Source organism: Paroedura picta, chromosome 1 (genome assembly GCF_049243985.1).
Source record: "Paroedura picta isolate Pp20150507F chromosome 1, Ppicta_v3.0, whole genome shotgun sequence".
Taxonomy (NCBI): Eukaryota; Metazoa; Chordata; class Lepidosauria; order Squamata; family Gekkonidae; genus Paroedura; species Paroedura picta.
In genome coordinates this window covers 162,893,819-162,909,567 of record NC_135369.1, presented here as the reverse complement: position 1 = coordinate 162,909,567, position 15,749 = coordinate 162,893,819, and the positions used below count along the sequence as shown (strand labels likewise).

At 42.8% G+C, this 15,749-nt stretch overlaps 1 protein-coding gene across 1 annotated transcript in view; it reads left to right on the top strand.

The window, feature by feature from the left end:
- NOL10 (nucleolar protein 10) overlaps window positions 1-12,422 on the top strand; it is a 51,237-nt gene extending 38,815 nt beyond the window's left edge. The window contains exons 18-21 of the mRNA XM_077310677.1: window positions 1,448-1,621; window positions 3,532-3,779; window positions 7,991-8,093; window positions 10,331-12,422. Coding sequence (XP_077166792.1) covers window positions 1,448-1,621; window positions 3,532-3,779; window positions 7,991-8,093; window positions 10,331-10,450 — 645 coding nt within the window. The 3' untranslated portion in view covers window positions 10,451-12,422. The remainder of the gene's footprint in view (window positions 1-1,447; window positions 1,622-3,531; window positions 3,780-7,990; window positions 8,094-10,330) is intronic.
- The last annotated feature ends 3,327 nt before the right edge of the window (window positions 12,423-15,749 follow it).

The following is a 15,749-nucleotide window of genomic DNA, read 5'->3' as shown; positions in this document are numbered from 1 at the left end:
CTCTTGGTTACCTAATACCCACCTTGAGTTCCCATACTGTAGAAAGGCAGCTCCCCCCTACACACACTTTTGCATAAGCTTCTCTTGCATGAAAATTAGGAGAAGGATTTGGCGTCTTCTGTATTTTGGAGAATTTTTTGTCTCAGCTGTGGCTTTTGGGGGGGGTGGAATTGTTGGAAGAATGGAAAAAATTAAAATCACTTCTAGGAACGGAGGTTATTTGCAGACACCTTGGTTCCTATGCATTTAAAATGTTACACGCTGGAATCAGTGTCCCACGAAAGAGCTGTCTAAACTGAGAAATTTGCAAAGCAGCTAGGTGTGGACTGGGCTGCTGGTAAGGGAAAGCCAATAACTGGGGTACGTCTCTGGATTCTTCATCTGGTGGACCGACTCTCAACACTGTGCAGTCATAACTCCCCATTGTAACCATAACTTCATAAACAACCATAGTGAAATCTGGACATCTTTTGAAGGGCAGCTCCTTTTTCCATAACGTCGTTCAGTTGCCGATCCGTCTTAATAACTGTCAAATCTTAATAGAGACTGGAAAAAGGATTTCGTGTTCCTAGACATCCCTTTGAAATACGTAGCCCTCCAGAATTTTTCCAGCCCTTCTCCAGCAGAAGTATTTAGGTTGATGTTGTTGGTGAGTCATCCCTGGTCACACATTTTGCCATCCAGTGTTTTAGTAGGTATCTGTTGCGCTTTGTCTTCAGGAGTTACACCTAATATAGGTTCCACGGCAGGTAATCTGAAATTCGATGCATGGATGCAGTTCTGCATTCCAACTTTTCCGTCCAGCCGATTACTTGCTTTGTGCAGTGACCCATCAGCTGGTGATGGCTGTTTTGGCAACTTCAGTTGTTGCAATAACCAGCATGGGTTAGATTCTGCACAAGAATCTATTTTCCCTATTTTCCTCTCCCACCCCCCCAAGGGAGCCATTTCATGGGCTGGATGGATTAATAGATGCATGGATGCGGAGAGGGAAGTGGATGAGGTCACTCTCTTCTTTCAGTGGAGCTCTAATGACAGAAGAGGCAGGAAAGGTGGCTTTGTCCTCCCCCTCTCCCACTGCAGCCCTCCCCATCCACGTGGCTATCCCCCTTGCAGATATCATGACCTTGCTAGTAAACTGTTCTGGGATCAGAATGCTTCTTGGGGAAAGCGAAAAGATCTGTGACCATCAGCACCTTCTGGTGACGGATCCAGAACCTGAAGACTTATCCCCTAATAAGACGTTCTCTGGATGCTTTTGGAGCTAATGAAATGCACTGTGTGAGCATGAAAGGGGATGGCGTAATGGTCAGAAGAACAGAGGCTTTCTTCAATGCTGCCTCGTATAACGGGCCTTGTGTTGTCAACCCATGCTGTCTTGTGGGTTTCTGGGACTGTCGTGAGCTTCATAACTGGCTCTCAACTTTCTGTGTTGTTTCTCCCCTAGAAAACACCCAACATTCTTACTGATGATCGCTTCAAAGTCATGTTTGAGAACCCAGATTTCCAGGTGGATGAGAGGAGTGAAGAGTTCCGGCTGCTCAATCCGCTGGTTTCTAAAATAAGTGAGAAAAGAAAGAAGAAGCTGAAGATGCTGGAGCAGCAAGAAACCTTAAGAGAGGTAAATCAGCGGCATTTTTAGGGTTGTCTTCCAATCTCTAATAACGCTTTCAAATGGTATGAGCACTGCCTGCTCACATCACACCTGTGTGCTGGAAATCCCATGAAAGCTCAGTAGAGCCCTGTTGTCTTCTCCTGCCTGCCTTCTGCTCTGCGGGCACTAATTTATTGGTCATTCCCAGCCCGAGGGAAATGCGCCTGGCCTCGACCAGGGCCAGGGCCTTCTCAGTCTTGGCCCCTACCTGGTGGAACAAGCTCCCAGAGGAACTGCAGGCCCTGCAGAAGCTTTCAGCGTTCTGCAGGGACTGTAAAACGGAGCTCTTCCACCAGGTCTATGGTTGAGATTGGTGCGGTAAGGAAGACCTGTATGACCCCCCCCCTTCCATGATAGAGCAATGTGAATGGCAGCTGGCGGGTTCCATCTGCGCCCCTCTTCCCACCCCCCACCCCCTATATGAGATTCTTATGGGGGGGAATGATAATGATTTGAGTTAGTTTTTTTTAGTTCTATCTCCTTTTTTTGTTATTGTGATTAGTTAGATCTGTATTATGTTTTTATGTCTGGGGGTTTACTGGGATTTTATTCAGACTGTTGTAACTCGCCACAAGCCATTTGTGAGTGGTGGATAATAAATCAAAATAGTAGTAGTAGTAGTAGTAGTGGTGCAGGAGTGCAAATTGATTGTTAGCAGCATGGGAGGCCTGCACATTCCTCCTTTATATTCTCAACTCTCTGCCTGAAAAGGTTCCTTGTGCTTGAATCATTTGAAGGCACAGACCGGCCAGGGGTTGAGGGCATATGGAGGGCACTTTTCCAACAGGGAGACAGATTGAGTCTTAGACAGTTTATGAGTCTGATTAAACTGCATATAAGGGAAATTGGCACACCACTTGTAACACTTCATTTTGGGTTGGAAAAAGAGGCGGTGTTTGAGTTAGTGGGGTCACCTGATTCTTTGTTTTAGTCTTGTAGAAATTTATGATCCAGAAACTGTTGTTTCCCCCTGCACCGGTAGGCTTACTCAATTGTTTCAGTTACAAAATATGTCCACTATAAAGACTAGGATTGTCGGGAAGGGGCTTTGGGGTATAGAGACTTCTTGAAAGTCACTTCCTCTTTGCTGTTTTACCATATAGATTTCTGAAATTCCCAGAATGTCATATCAGTTCCTGTTCTGAAACAGGAAATGAACTTCCATTGCTGTTCAACCGCCCCCCCATTTTCTTCACTGTCACTCCATGGAATGTGGGTCAGGGATCATCCCCAGGAGGACATCCACCATTACCACCCAACTAGAAACCCTGTTCCCACCATTTAGTCAAAGAGGCAGGACTTAGATTTCTGCTGTTTTCTACTCCTCAGTCCATTTCCTGCCAAGGAAAGAAGTTCAGGTTTTCTGTACAGCTCTCTCAGATAGCCCCTCTCTCGATGGTCTTTCTGTCCCTCCCCTCTCGCCATCTATCCTTTCCATATTCTTCTTTCTCTGTAAAAAAAATAAACAAATATCTCTACTCTTCACTGCCTGTTCCAGTCCAGAGCAATAGCTAGTTTGGTAACCTTCCCCGTATCCTCCATACCTCTCTGCGGGCTGCGGTGTGACTACGAATGCCACAGAAATCACGGCTAACTCTTTATGCTTTCCACTCAAAGAAGGGTACCTTTGCCTCCAACTCACGTTTAGCCTTGATATATTCCATCTATTGTTGTAGGTTCTATGACTTGTACCAATGTAATATGGTACAGATGTAATCCGTCTTTGTTTCCCTTCCCCCTTATGTTAAGTATCTGTAAGAAACAGAGTCATCTCCAAATTGTGCATCTGTAGAGAGTCACGTACTCGAATTTGTTAAATATTTCTCCCTTTTAAAAGAAGGTTAATGGTCCTTAAAAATGTCTATTTCTGTCTTCAGGAAGAAGAGGAAGAACCAGAAGGAAAACCAAGTGATGCAGAAAGTTCTGAGACTTCAGATGATGAAAAAGGCTGGGTTGAAGAGGTCAGGAAACAGCGCAGACTTCTCCGCCAAGAGGAAAAAGTAAAAAGGCAGGAAAGGTTGAAGGAGGATCGGCAAACCGTCTTGAAGCCTCAGTTTTTTGAGATTAAAGCCGGGGAAGAATTCAGAAGTTTCAAGGACACAGCTCAAAGGCAAAAGTTAATGAAGTAAGATGAGTTATATCTCTTTGGGTCACTTGGCTGCGTGAATTTTTCCTTGAATGTGACAACGGTGCTGATTCTACGTGATGGTTGTTCAGTCAGCTTCCGGAACAGGTTTTTTTCTACAGGCGGAGTCTATAAAAGATGTTTGTATCCTGCTTTTCTGTACAATATGGGCCAAACATGGCTCACAGCATCATTCTCTGTTCACCCGTCTTCTCACAGGACCCGATAATCCTGTAATGTAGGCTAGGCTGAGAGTGAGTAACCGGCCCAAGGTCAGCCACCTTTCAAGGCGGAGTGGGGATTTGAACCTGGGTTTCCTAGATCCTAATCCAGCTCTCTAATTCGGCTCTAGCAGGGCCAAAACATGTGGCATGAGAATTGCCTTTAAACTCCTCTGCCAATCAGAGTAAACAGAGCTTTTTTTGTCAGTCAGAGCTCAAAGAATTCTTAAGACTGATCGTGGCTGAGACTGTTTCAAATCAGTGTGTTTGGAGGTTACTCATTTTTCCATCCCGTTTTGGCCTCTCCCAGTTCATGAACATGCCCTGCCTGGAAATATTCCTAAAAAGTGTTTAGCTGAGTATAGCTGAAGGCAGAATGCCGGTTGTATTTACTACATTTTTTTCACACTCTTCCTGCATGAAGTTCACATCAGCCTACATTAACCTCCCCATATCCAACAACCCTGTGAGGATATTAGGCAGAGAGACACTGGCCCAGAAGTGCCCAGTAAGGTCCCAGGGCAGAGTGCTGATTTGTACTGGGGTCTCCCCAGCCAGGTGTATATATGTTGTCTGACTAATTGGCTCCTGTCCAGGGTTTCAGGTAATCTCATAGAGCAGGGGTAATCAACCTGTGGTCCTCCAGATGTTCATGGACTACAGTTCCCATGAGCCCCTGCCAGCAAGTGCACCTAGAAAGGTGCAATATTTCTCATTGGTCATGGGCTGTTCTTTCTGCAAAAGCATCTAAAACAGCCCTCCTCAACTTTTTTGCCACTGAAAACCCCCTGAAACATTCTTCAGCCTTCAAGAAACCCCAGAAGTGGCATGATTGAACAGAATATAGTTGGAAAACATAGTTGTTAACATGCCCACCTGGGGCCCCTCTGCTTCCCACCCCCTCCATGCCCATCATTGGCCATTTTGGGAGGTGGGGGCAGGTTGACGTGATCATATGAGTTCATATCGCCCAGTAAATGTTTAACAAATTTTAAAAATATATGAAAAATGAATTAACTCCCACCTATTCCGGAAATCCTTCCAAGGCTGCCAACAAACCCCAACGTTTCATAAAACCCTGGTTGAAAAAAACAGATATAAAATATTTCTAGTTTGTTAATAGTATTTTCTTAGACAGGGGAGGAACTGTTGAGAACATGCTGTGAGATCAAAGATCGGGCATTTTCTTGACCACTGTGCTACAAACTAGGGAACCCTGATAGTCATGATTGGGGTTTATGATTGACTCTACAACTGATAGACAGTGCCTGGTGCACTGTCCTTGGCTGTCTGGTGCAATAAAGAGGCCAGCAGCATGGTGCTTTTATTTGGTCAAAATAGTGGCCCTGGCCGAGACTCTGAGAAGTCTGTGCACCTGCAGAACACTCTTTAGCTGATTTTTCCATTCCAGTGGCTGTTCTTTGCACCTTTATAGAGTTCCACACTGGTAGATCCCACAACCTTAAATAGAATTCAAAAGAAGTGGACCCACAATCAAGCCAAAGGGAAGGGCTTTGTTCGTAATGGGAGTGTTAACTTCACTCTTTTTCAAACACAAGTTTTCTCCCTTATTGAAATCAAAGGTAAAACACTTGACTGTGCCAGCTTTTTGAAAGAAGCCTTCAGCAAAAGAAAACAAAAGCTTCCTACCCCTCACGCACGTTGCACGGAGTGTGGTGTGCCATCTGGGGCCTGCTTATCTTCTTCTTTTTGCCGTTGCAGATGTAAGAGTAACTTCCTGCAGCTAACACATGTTAACTGCCGAATGTCTCCCTGGTCCATTAAATTGCTAGGCAGTTTTTTATGACGGCGTTTGGAGCAAAAAGTTTTATTATAGCTCTTGCATAAAACTGGGTGTTCCTTTGTTATGCTCCTGACTCACTCTTGCTCGAAGCTGAATTTTGAAGGCACTGGTATCTTTAGTCTTAACTCTTGAGTGGTTGGTGTTTGTCGCTCATTAAGGGAGTTATAACCCTTCATGATTTTGTTTCTTTTGTCATCTTCTCTATTTTTTTCCCCAGAGTTTTGTCGCTGCAAAAAGTTAACATGGGTGCTGGCTTGAGGTCAGCCTCATCAATAAAATAAAATAAAAACTTCAGCCACTTCAGTTTTCTTCAAAGTTAGGCTGGACTTGCCAAGATTTCTGCTCGACTGAGTTGTTAGAAATTCTGCCCATCTCCCTAATTGGGCTGATTGTTGCTACAGTGTTATTGTGGCTCCTCCATTTGTCCTTACAACAACAACCCTATGAGGTAGGGCAGGCTGAGAGAGGCTGATGAGCCCAAGCACACCCAGTGGGTTGTTATGACGTGGGGAGGGGAATTTGAACCTGGATCATCTAGATCAAGCTTTTTAAACCAGGGTTTTGTGAAACCCTGGGGTTTCTTGGTGGCTCTGGAAGGGTTTCCCGACGGGGTGGGAGTTAATTAATTTTTAATTAATTTTTAAAATTTGTTAAACATATATTGGGTGATATGATGATATACGGTCATGTCAACCCATTCACCTCCTACTAAGAATAGCCAGCGATGGGCCGGGAGGTAGAAGGGAGGGGAGGGGCCTCAGCTGGGCATGTACACAGCTATGCTCCTAACTATATTCTGCATTATTGCACCACATCTGGGGTTTCTCGACCCCAGAATGTTTCGGGGCTTTCTCAATGGTAAAAAGGTTAAGCAAGGCTGTTCTAAGTCCTTGCTTGACTCTTTAACCACTAAAATATGCTAGCTTGAGAAGTATTGAAACATAAGTATTTTAAAGGAAAATCCTATTAAATCTAATGTGAAATTTAGAGACTCTTTCCTTAAATGCTTATAAGGGGATTGTTCACAAACCAGAATAATTTTTTTTTAAATATGATTTTGCACTCTTAGTAGAAAAATGAATTGCTTGAGAGCTACGGTTACACTGAAACTATATCTTACAGGATAATTATTCCCCAAGTAGGTCACCCATGAATGAACGTGCATTTGTTTAACTCCCATTTCTTTCTTCTGTATCCTGTAAGTGAAATTTTCTGGCAGTGGCATTTAAAATTATGCAGGATTTGGGACTGACTGCTTGCATAGACCCAGCTACTTAGCTCTTAATTATGTGTGAAATTCTGTGTTGAAATTGCTTTTGGCACAAATTTATGCCAGAAATTACCGCTACAGTAACGATACTATAGTGGGAGACCTCACAGCATCCTACGTCATTGTGTCTCAGATTCCAGCAGGAGAAATGGGGGTGGGGTAAAAACTGGAAGTGATATATTTTAAAACTCTATGGTTTTACCTTAGCATCTAATAATGTCACTTTTGGGTTTTACCAGAAGTGATGCCGGCATGCCGCCCCCCCCCCCCCCGTCCCCCAATTGTTCCTAGAGGTTGCAGGCTGCGTCCCAGGGGTCTTGATATCCACATGGAAGAGTTGCTACATGGGTGAGAGTAACAAAGGGGTGAAACCACACCACCTCTTCTGCAAGCAATGTTCTGCTAACAGGTGTCAGCTTCATCCCTTTGTCCTCTTTCACCAACATGAAAAAGTTGTTTCACCATATGGATCATGTGACTCCCAAGAATGATATTTAGAGGGTTGGAAGGACCAGCAAAAATGGAGGGGAACATTCCATACATAGAAAGATGGATAAATGCTACTATTTGTAATCACTTCATATATTTATACTCTGATTTTCTCCACACTGGGGCCCCAAAGAAGCATACTTTGTTCTCTTCTCCCACATTTTATCTTCACAACAACCCTGTGAGGCAGGGTAGACTGAGAATATGTGACTGGCCCATGCTCACCCAGCAAGCTTCCATGGCAGAACGGGGATGGGCACCTGGGTCTCCCATATCCTAGTCCGGCTCTTTCACCCTAAACCCATCAACCATCTCTATATTTGGAATGGCCGCAGGTAGTTTGTTGTGGTTTTGGGCAGGAACCTGTGATAATGTGGATTGAAGAAAATTAATAAAGTTGGCATTTCCCCACCTGTATCCTCTGCAGAAAGACCCTTGGTGACCGCTTGCAGCTTGAAGAGAGAGTTGGCGCACTAAGTGTACATGATGCCATTGTTGGAAGCAAACAGGCCACCTTTAAATTGAAAAAGGTAAGCAGAAACATTTCATCAAGTAGGTAATGCTATTAACTATGCATTGGTGATGCTAAATGAATCTCCTGCCAGTACAATGTTTTTCCTGGGTTCTTATTTTTGATCATTGCCTCTGAGTTAGACTGTCTCTGCAGAGTTAATATGTATATCCTTGTGATTTGCAAAATTTATTTTGCTGCTTCTAGCTATGGAGCAGAATAGTTCTCTGTGTATTCTCTTTTCCTCCCTTTGCGTCATTTTCTGTGTAAGGTAGTGGATATCCATTCTGGCAGCTGGAAAAGTTTATTTAGCCTGTTTTGTACAGTTTTACCAAATAACTTTAAAGTCAGCTTTCTGAACTGTAAGAACTTTTTTTTAAGTGAGCTGAGGTTCTCAAAAAGCAAAATTCTGTATCTCTTTGTCAGCTTTTGTTTAAAGTAGCAGAATATAAGGATTAGATCCAGGCAAATGTTTTGTGGGCACAAGGACTTATCCACCTTCTTCCTGTAGCAACTGGAAATGTATCCTAAAATCTTGTCCTTCAGGGTGGCGTATAAAGCTCTCTCCTCCACACCCAGGTTTATCTTCCCACAAATCCAGTCAGGTAGACTCAAAAGAGATAGCAGCTGGGAAGCATAGCTGTGGCCCCTCCCCTTCCCACCCCTCCAGACCCATCACTAGACATTTGAGGGAGAGGGCAGGTCAACTTGATCATATTTGGTCCTATCACCCGATAAATGTTTAACAAATTTTAAAAATAAATTCAAAATTAATTAACTCCCACCCATTCAGGAAACCCTTCCAGGGCCATCCAGAAACCCCAGGGTTTCACGCAGCCCTGGTTGAGGAAACCGGGCTTTGGGCTTTGCTGCAGGATAATGCAAGTCAGCTTTGCAAAACTGTGACTGGAATAAAAATATTGTTTCGTTAAAACTAAGTTAGTTTGAAATATTTATCCAACATATGTATCTGGGGTTAGAGCCAATGATTCCTGCTAGGTCACAAAGCATCCACACACATGCAAGGATTTGAGTGGGTGGAATCCAGTAATTTCATCTGCTGAGTGGGAGTCCTTTCTCCTTCGTTTGCAGAAGAAAGTCCCTGTTTAGCAGAAGAGAACTCTTGGGTTTGACCCATTGTTCTCTGTAAATCTAGTTCCTTGCAATGTCTTCAAGTTTAAAAGCATCCCCATGGCTCTTTTATTATGGTTTATGCAGGACTACACAACATATCCCTTGTATGAGTTATTTTAGAAGAAGAGGAAGAAGAAGAAGAAGAGTTGATTCTTATATGTTGCTTTTCCCTACCCGAAGGAGGCTCAAAGCGGCTTACAGTCACCTTCCCATTCCTCTCCCCACAACAGACACCCTGTGGGGTGGGTGAGGCTGAGAGAGCCCTGATATCACTGCTTGGTCAGAACAGTTTTATCAGTGCCATGGCGAGCCCAAGGGCACCCAGCTGGCTGCATGTGGGGGAGTGCAGAATCAAACCCAGCATGCCAGATTAGAAGTCCGCACTCCTAACCACTACACCAAACTGGCTTTTACAGTTGTAAGCAATCGTGGAGGAGGAATAAATATTCACATGTCACAAAAACATCCTCTGTGTGGGTAGGCATGATCCTTGACCGTGCTAATCTGTAACAGAAGTGATGAGGTAATAGAACATGTTTTCACTGGAGTGCTGTTGACATCAGCAATGACATCAGTAAGACATTAAATACAAGTGTTTGTAAAGTTCATAATAATAATAGTTCATTGGTTTTCCGCAAGACCCCCACTGAGAACTGTACACTGCAAGTCGGCAGGAGATGAAGAGTTGGATCTTGTCAAACAGACCCTGGAGATTCTCCATCCCACAGAAAGAGTATTGGAGGAAACATTTTGGTGAGGGGGAGTTACATTCGGCTGGTGGAAATCCTAGTACCTGTAGTAAATTTCCACAGAATCCAAGCCCAAGACCACAGGGAAAGATAGAAAGTTGTAAAGAATGTGTGCTTTAATTGAGCTTGTACTTAGACTAATTCCAGAAAATAAGCTGAATGGTGTGTTCTAGGTATCTTTCATTACATCTCGGATTAAAACACATCTCATAACAATAGAAGTTACTGGAGAACCATTTTTATCTGTTTAATACTTTGTTCTCTCACTTTGTCTAGAATCAAATGGAGCTTGTGATAGCTCTCTTTTATGTCAATAGGGTTTGTAAAGGAAATCTCGAGCTAACATTTGGGTGTTTTTGTGCCACTTTTTCAGTCAGAGCAACAGCAAAAACAGCAGGAAGCAGAAAAGCATCATCATCAGGAGAGGAGGAAACTGAGGCGTTCAGCGAGTCATCTCAAAAGTCAACGAGGAAGAGGACGGCCCTTCCACTGACAGGACCATTCGGCTCTTTAACTTGTGGAGCTTCAAGAGATTGGTTCCCTTTTGCCTGAATATACAGGAAAAGCAACATCTTGTCAAATCCTGTTTTGACTGAGGTGGACTATAAATAGCGTGCCAGTGGGCAAACAAACACATTTGAGCAGCAGAGGTGTTTGTTGAGGAGCAGTGAGTGATTGCCATATAACCTTGCGTGAGATTCTTACGCAAAACTTCCTATGCAAACGGTACTGTATCCTCTTTTCCAATGAAATGTGAACATCAGTGCATTGTTTTTGGAAGAGCTGGACGACTTGGATCTGCCAGGTCTTTCCAAATTTTACAGGATAAAACTGCTTTAATTTTTCATGTAGGCCTATGTAATATTCGGAAGTCAACCAATTAGGGGGGCAGCACACAGAACCAGAACTCTGGCTGTCAGAGATCTCAATAAGCAAGGCCTTGCTCCAGCAAGAGATTTGGATGCACGTGGTCAAGCTCCCCCAGTACATTTATGGTCTGTTCTGAAACGGAGATGTGCTTAATGATGCAGATATGTACGGGTCTCAGTGTAATTGAATAAAAGAAAAAACTACTTCAGTGCTGACGATCATTGGCACTGGGCTAATGCTCTGTCTTGTTTTTGCAGATGTGTCACATATGAGACTGCCCCTCTTCGTGTCCACAGTGGACATATTTCCTGCAGTCATTTTCGGCATTGCACTAGTCAATGTGGCAGCCTCTAGGTCAAGGGTGGCCAGTCTGTGGCTCTCCAGATGTCCATGGACTATGATTTGGGAATCGTAGTCCATAGACATCTGGAGTGCCACAGTTTGGCCACCCCTGCTGTAGGTGAATACAAAATCCCTTTCTAACCATTTTCTCCCTGTTTAACATGAAACCCCAATCCATCACTGTTTTTGAACAGGAGGGATGAGTTTCGGGGGTCATCTACCTGTATCTGGTTACATCCGTTCCTGTTGTAAACCTGCTGCTTCTGCAGGTGGAAAAGCATGAGCGCCTCCTCAGCTGTTCGGTAGAGTGTATGAGGTTTGTGCCTTGTCACTAGGCCTCAATGTAGTGCGGTCCTTACAGCGTCATCCTAAGCAGAGCTACAACGTTCTAGCTTTGTGAACTACGTGGATTTGGGTCAAGGTGGATGTCGTCTCTGCTTAGGATGGCAGCGTCAGTGTCGTAGCACAATTATTGACATGCAAGAGGAGAAACTCATTTGAAAGCTAGAAGTGAAAGGTTAAAGAAGATTGAAGAGGAAATCCAGAGGACCTGTCTCATAAAAGAACTGCTGCAAACAGCAGTGAGAAAAACCCTTCACTGGTGACTGTACAGTAATCAAAGTAATTGAAGAAAACTCAAGGTGGCTGTCGACAATGCGAAGTAAGAACTGCAAGCCATTTAAGAAGGTGGGAAGAAATCTACAGTGATGTGTTTTAAGTGTAAATCTGCTTCTCATTAACTATCTTGCCCTTTCTGAATTCTTGAGTGAAGGTCTTTGTAGGGTCAAGGCACCAATTGTTGTTTAGAACTGGCTCTGCATCGCCACTTCAGGAATCATCTCCCCCTCTCTGCATTTATCTTCTATGGAGATTTTGTTGTGGTCCCTGTCTGTATCACAGATGTTCAAGGGGGAGAAGAAGAAGAAAAATCATTTTGATTTTGTAAAGTAGGGCACTAGCATAAATGTTGTAATAACTAGCCACTTTGTGAATAGTACGGATGCAGGGCTGCTGTGATATAACCGCCCTGTGGGATTGCGAATTCATGACTTCATCTGTGACCGCGTTGGTTAACTCTGACCTAGTTCTTGGTATTTATGAAATGTACAGTTTCCCTTGGCATCCTCGTGTCAGCCTTGCAGTGATCATCTAGCAACATGCAAGTCAAGAGGGAAGAAAATTTTTATAACAATGAACCCCAGATGTTTAATATTTCTTTTTCAAAAATAAAATGTGGATGATTTGGAAAAGTATTCAGTATGCATGTTTCATTCTCAGTGTGAATCTTCTTGGTATACATTAACATATTTCTTGCAGTCATTTTTGGCATTGCACTAGTAAACATGGCAACCACTAGAGCGGGGGTCGTCAACCCCTGGGCTGCCGGCAGCCGCGCCTGCCTCCTCCACCCCACAGCGAGAAGCTCGCCAGGCTCAGCTAGCTTCTCGCTGCAAGAAGGAGGGGAAGAGGCGGGCGCGGCCACCAGCACTCCGGCGACACAAACAAGCATGCGCAGTTGCCGCACAGGCGGGTTTGCGCCCCCTGGTGGAGAAAACGCGCATGCTCAGTTGCCGCGCATGCACGTTAGCGCCCCTGGTGCGGAAAACGCGCATGCACGGCAACTGCGCATGCGTGTTTATGCGCAGCTGCCACGTGGCGCATGGGCCGTCAGCTCACCCCTCAACCCGGAGGCGGTCCCTGACCACAGAAAGGTTGGGGACCGCTACACTAGAGGATATAGGGGTGGGAGAGTAGATAGAGAGTAAGTCACAGAGTGTCTTGGAATAGGGGGAGAGGATGTGCTGGGTACAGTCCTAACTGAAGACATCTTCCCCCATGCCTGTGGGAAACCTCACTTAACCATACATTGTTCCATCACTTTTAAGGTGCAGTCATGGTCACGGTTATTCTTGATTCCTGATAACAAAAGTTATTCTGTAGTTCACTTTTTAATGTAAGCGTTGTTTGTTAAGGTCATGTTTCCTAAAGACAGTGCCGATTAGGCCTTTGAACGCTTAGCGTTACATTTAAAATGTGATGGCAGTTTGTTGGGATGTGATGTTTATGTCCATCAAGAGAGGATCACAGAATAGCTTAAGCAAAAATGGTCCATGTGGGAAGGGGTATTCAGCAGGATAGTTATGGCGAGGAGCGTCTTTAAAAACAGAACACTGGCAGACAGGATGCTTCTAAGCTTTCCGTAGATTCCAGTTAACGTTTATATCTTGCTCATGTTATTTATTACTAATATTGGGTTCTATCGGAGCTGAGCTTGGAAACCTAAGGAAAGGAATGTCTTCTGATCGTTGAGCTGTGCAGACAATGCCCATTTTTTGAATGCTGTGATTTCTAAATTGTACGTAATAGTGTGGATATTTAATTATGATGTGTAGGTTAGGGAACTTAAGGGCTCTTGGCTGTTGTTGCACACATTATGTTCATCATCACCAAATGATGATTTGTTTGTGTGAGTGGGTCTGAACAGATAAAACCTCCATGTAACTTCACATTACTTTTCCGTAGTCTTCATAATCAGCAACAGTAGGAGTGAAGTGTGGCTATGGCTTGGTGAACAGACGTTTTTCCAAGCAAATGTCCTGCCTCAAATGAGTTCTTTTCTGCTATAGAGAAATAAGAAGCTTCATTCATACGTGTGGCTGCCTTTTGCCATCTTGAGCCAAGAAATATTCTTGTGTAGAAATCACAGAGTATTGCATTAAAGTTCCCTTTAATATTTCACAGGTATCTTTGTTCTTTTTCATATTTTTTATTGCCTGGGAAATGTCCTGAATTATTGTTTGATTTTTAAAAATGTCCTTGTTCTAGTGTAACCTGTGGAATTAGGATATCTTTTAAATATGCTCTGATTCCATTTTCTGAAACCGACTTCCTTTTATAAAGTCCTGAAAGAGCATTGGCAAATTGTTTTTGTATTTCTTTTTCTGTGTGTGTGATTTGATCTTTGTGTGTGTGTGATTTGATTCTTAATACATTTTATTACTCTTTTGTTTTCTCCTTCCTGAGACTGTATGCCAAATATCTTCCAGATTTATATGTTCAAAATGCTTTAAACATTTTTTTTTCTTGTATATTTTCCATCTCTGATAAGATGTCTGATTTATTGTCTGATCCTTTTTCTTAGCATACTGGTTGGTAAATTCTGAAAAATCTACACTTCATTTTCTGCTACTTTGAACAGGGGTCCTCTTTGCTTCTGATGAGTGAAGTGAAACAATATATTTCTTGGTAGCTTATTCGTAAATGTAAATATTGAATTAGCTCTAGATACCTCATCAATATTGGGAAATTCCCCTTGTATCTTAATCTTGGAAGTAATTTCCAAAATCTCTCTTCTAAACTTGGTCTGCCAAAATCTTCTGGTATGCCTCTAAAATGGAAATTATTAGATCTCTATGAAGAAGAAGAGTTGGTTCTTATATGCCGCTTTTCTCTACCCAAAGGAGTCTCAAAGCGGCTTACAGTCGCCTTCCCTTTCCTCTCCCCACAACAGACACCCTGTGAGGTGGGTGAGGCTGAGAGAGCCCTGATATCACTGCTCGGTCAGAACAGCTTCATCAGTCCTGTGGAGAGCCTAAGGCCACCCAGCTGGCTGCATGTGCGGGAGAAGCAGGGAATGAAACACGGTTCACCAGATTAGAAGTCAGCGCTCCTAGCCACTATACCAAACTGACTCTCCAAGATTTCAAATCCTTGTTCTGCTTTTCTCAATTCAAGAATCTTGTCTTTCTAAATGTATATCATTTTCTTTTTGCTTCTTTTTAATACTTAAACATTTGTTATGTTGGCCTTGTAATTGTGCTTTAACAGTCCAGCTGATGACCCTTGCAATGCTTCTTGAATGTTCTTTTGTGTTCTTTCCTCAGATTCCTGAATGTCCCTCTGGATACTCTGAATTTTCTTCTGAGTCTTGAATATTTTTCTGAATATTCTGGATGTCCATCTGAATATTTTAAATCGTCTTCTGAGTTCTATCCTCATATTGTTAGATTTCATTCACCAGTATTTTCTATAATTTATCCATCAATTCTTCATTTCTTTGGTCTTCTTCATTTCCTTCTATTTTTCTCTTGACCTTTTGCCATGGTTGCCATTCTTTTATCCTTCTATTTCTAATAATATTTAAATCTTTTCATGTAGTATTACTTTTATTTTGTTAGACCTCTGGTTTACACCAGAATTTATTAAGTTTACAAAAAAGATAAAGAACAGGAAAAATTAAGAGAAGTTATACAGATTACAAAAGTGTTAAGGTTGCTTTGCTATACCAATTTAACAATCCAGCTAGATATCGTGTAAAATAGCCCCAATATTCCTCGAATTCTTCTGCAGGTCTGTTGTTGATTGAGCTGGTGAGTTTTGCCATTTTGCAGATCTCCTAGTCTTTCGATCCAATCTGTGATTTTTGGAATATCTTCTTGTTTCCATCATCTTGCAGCTACCACATTTATATTTTTAAAATATCCCAAGAATATTTATTAGAGATATCTTAGATCTTTATATGAAAATTCTTAAAGATTATAACAAATTTTCTTACATTTTATATGAAAATTCTTGAAGAT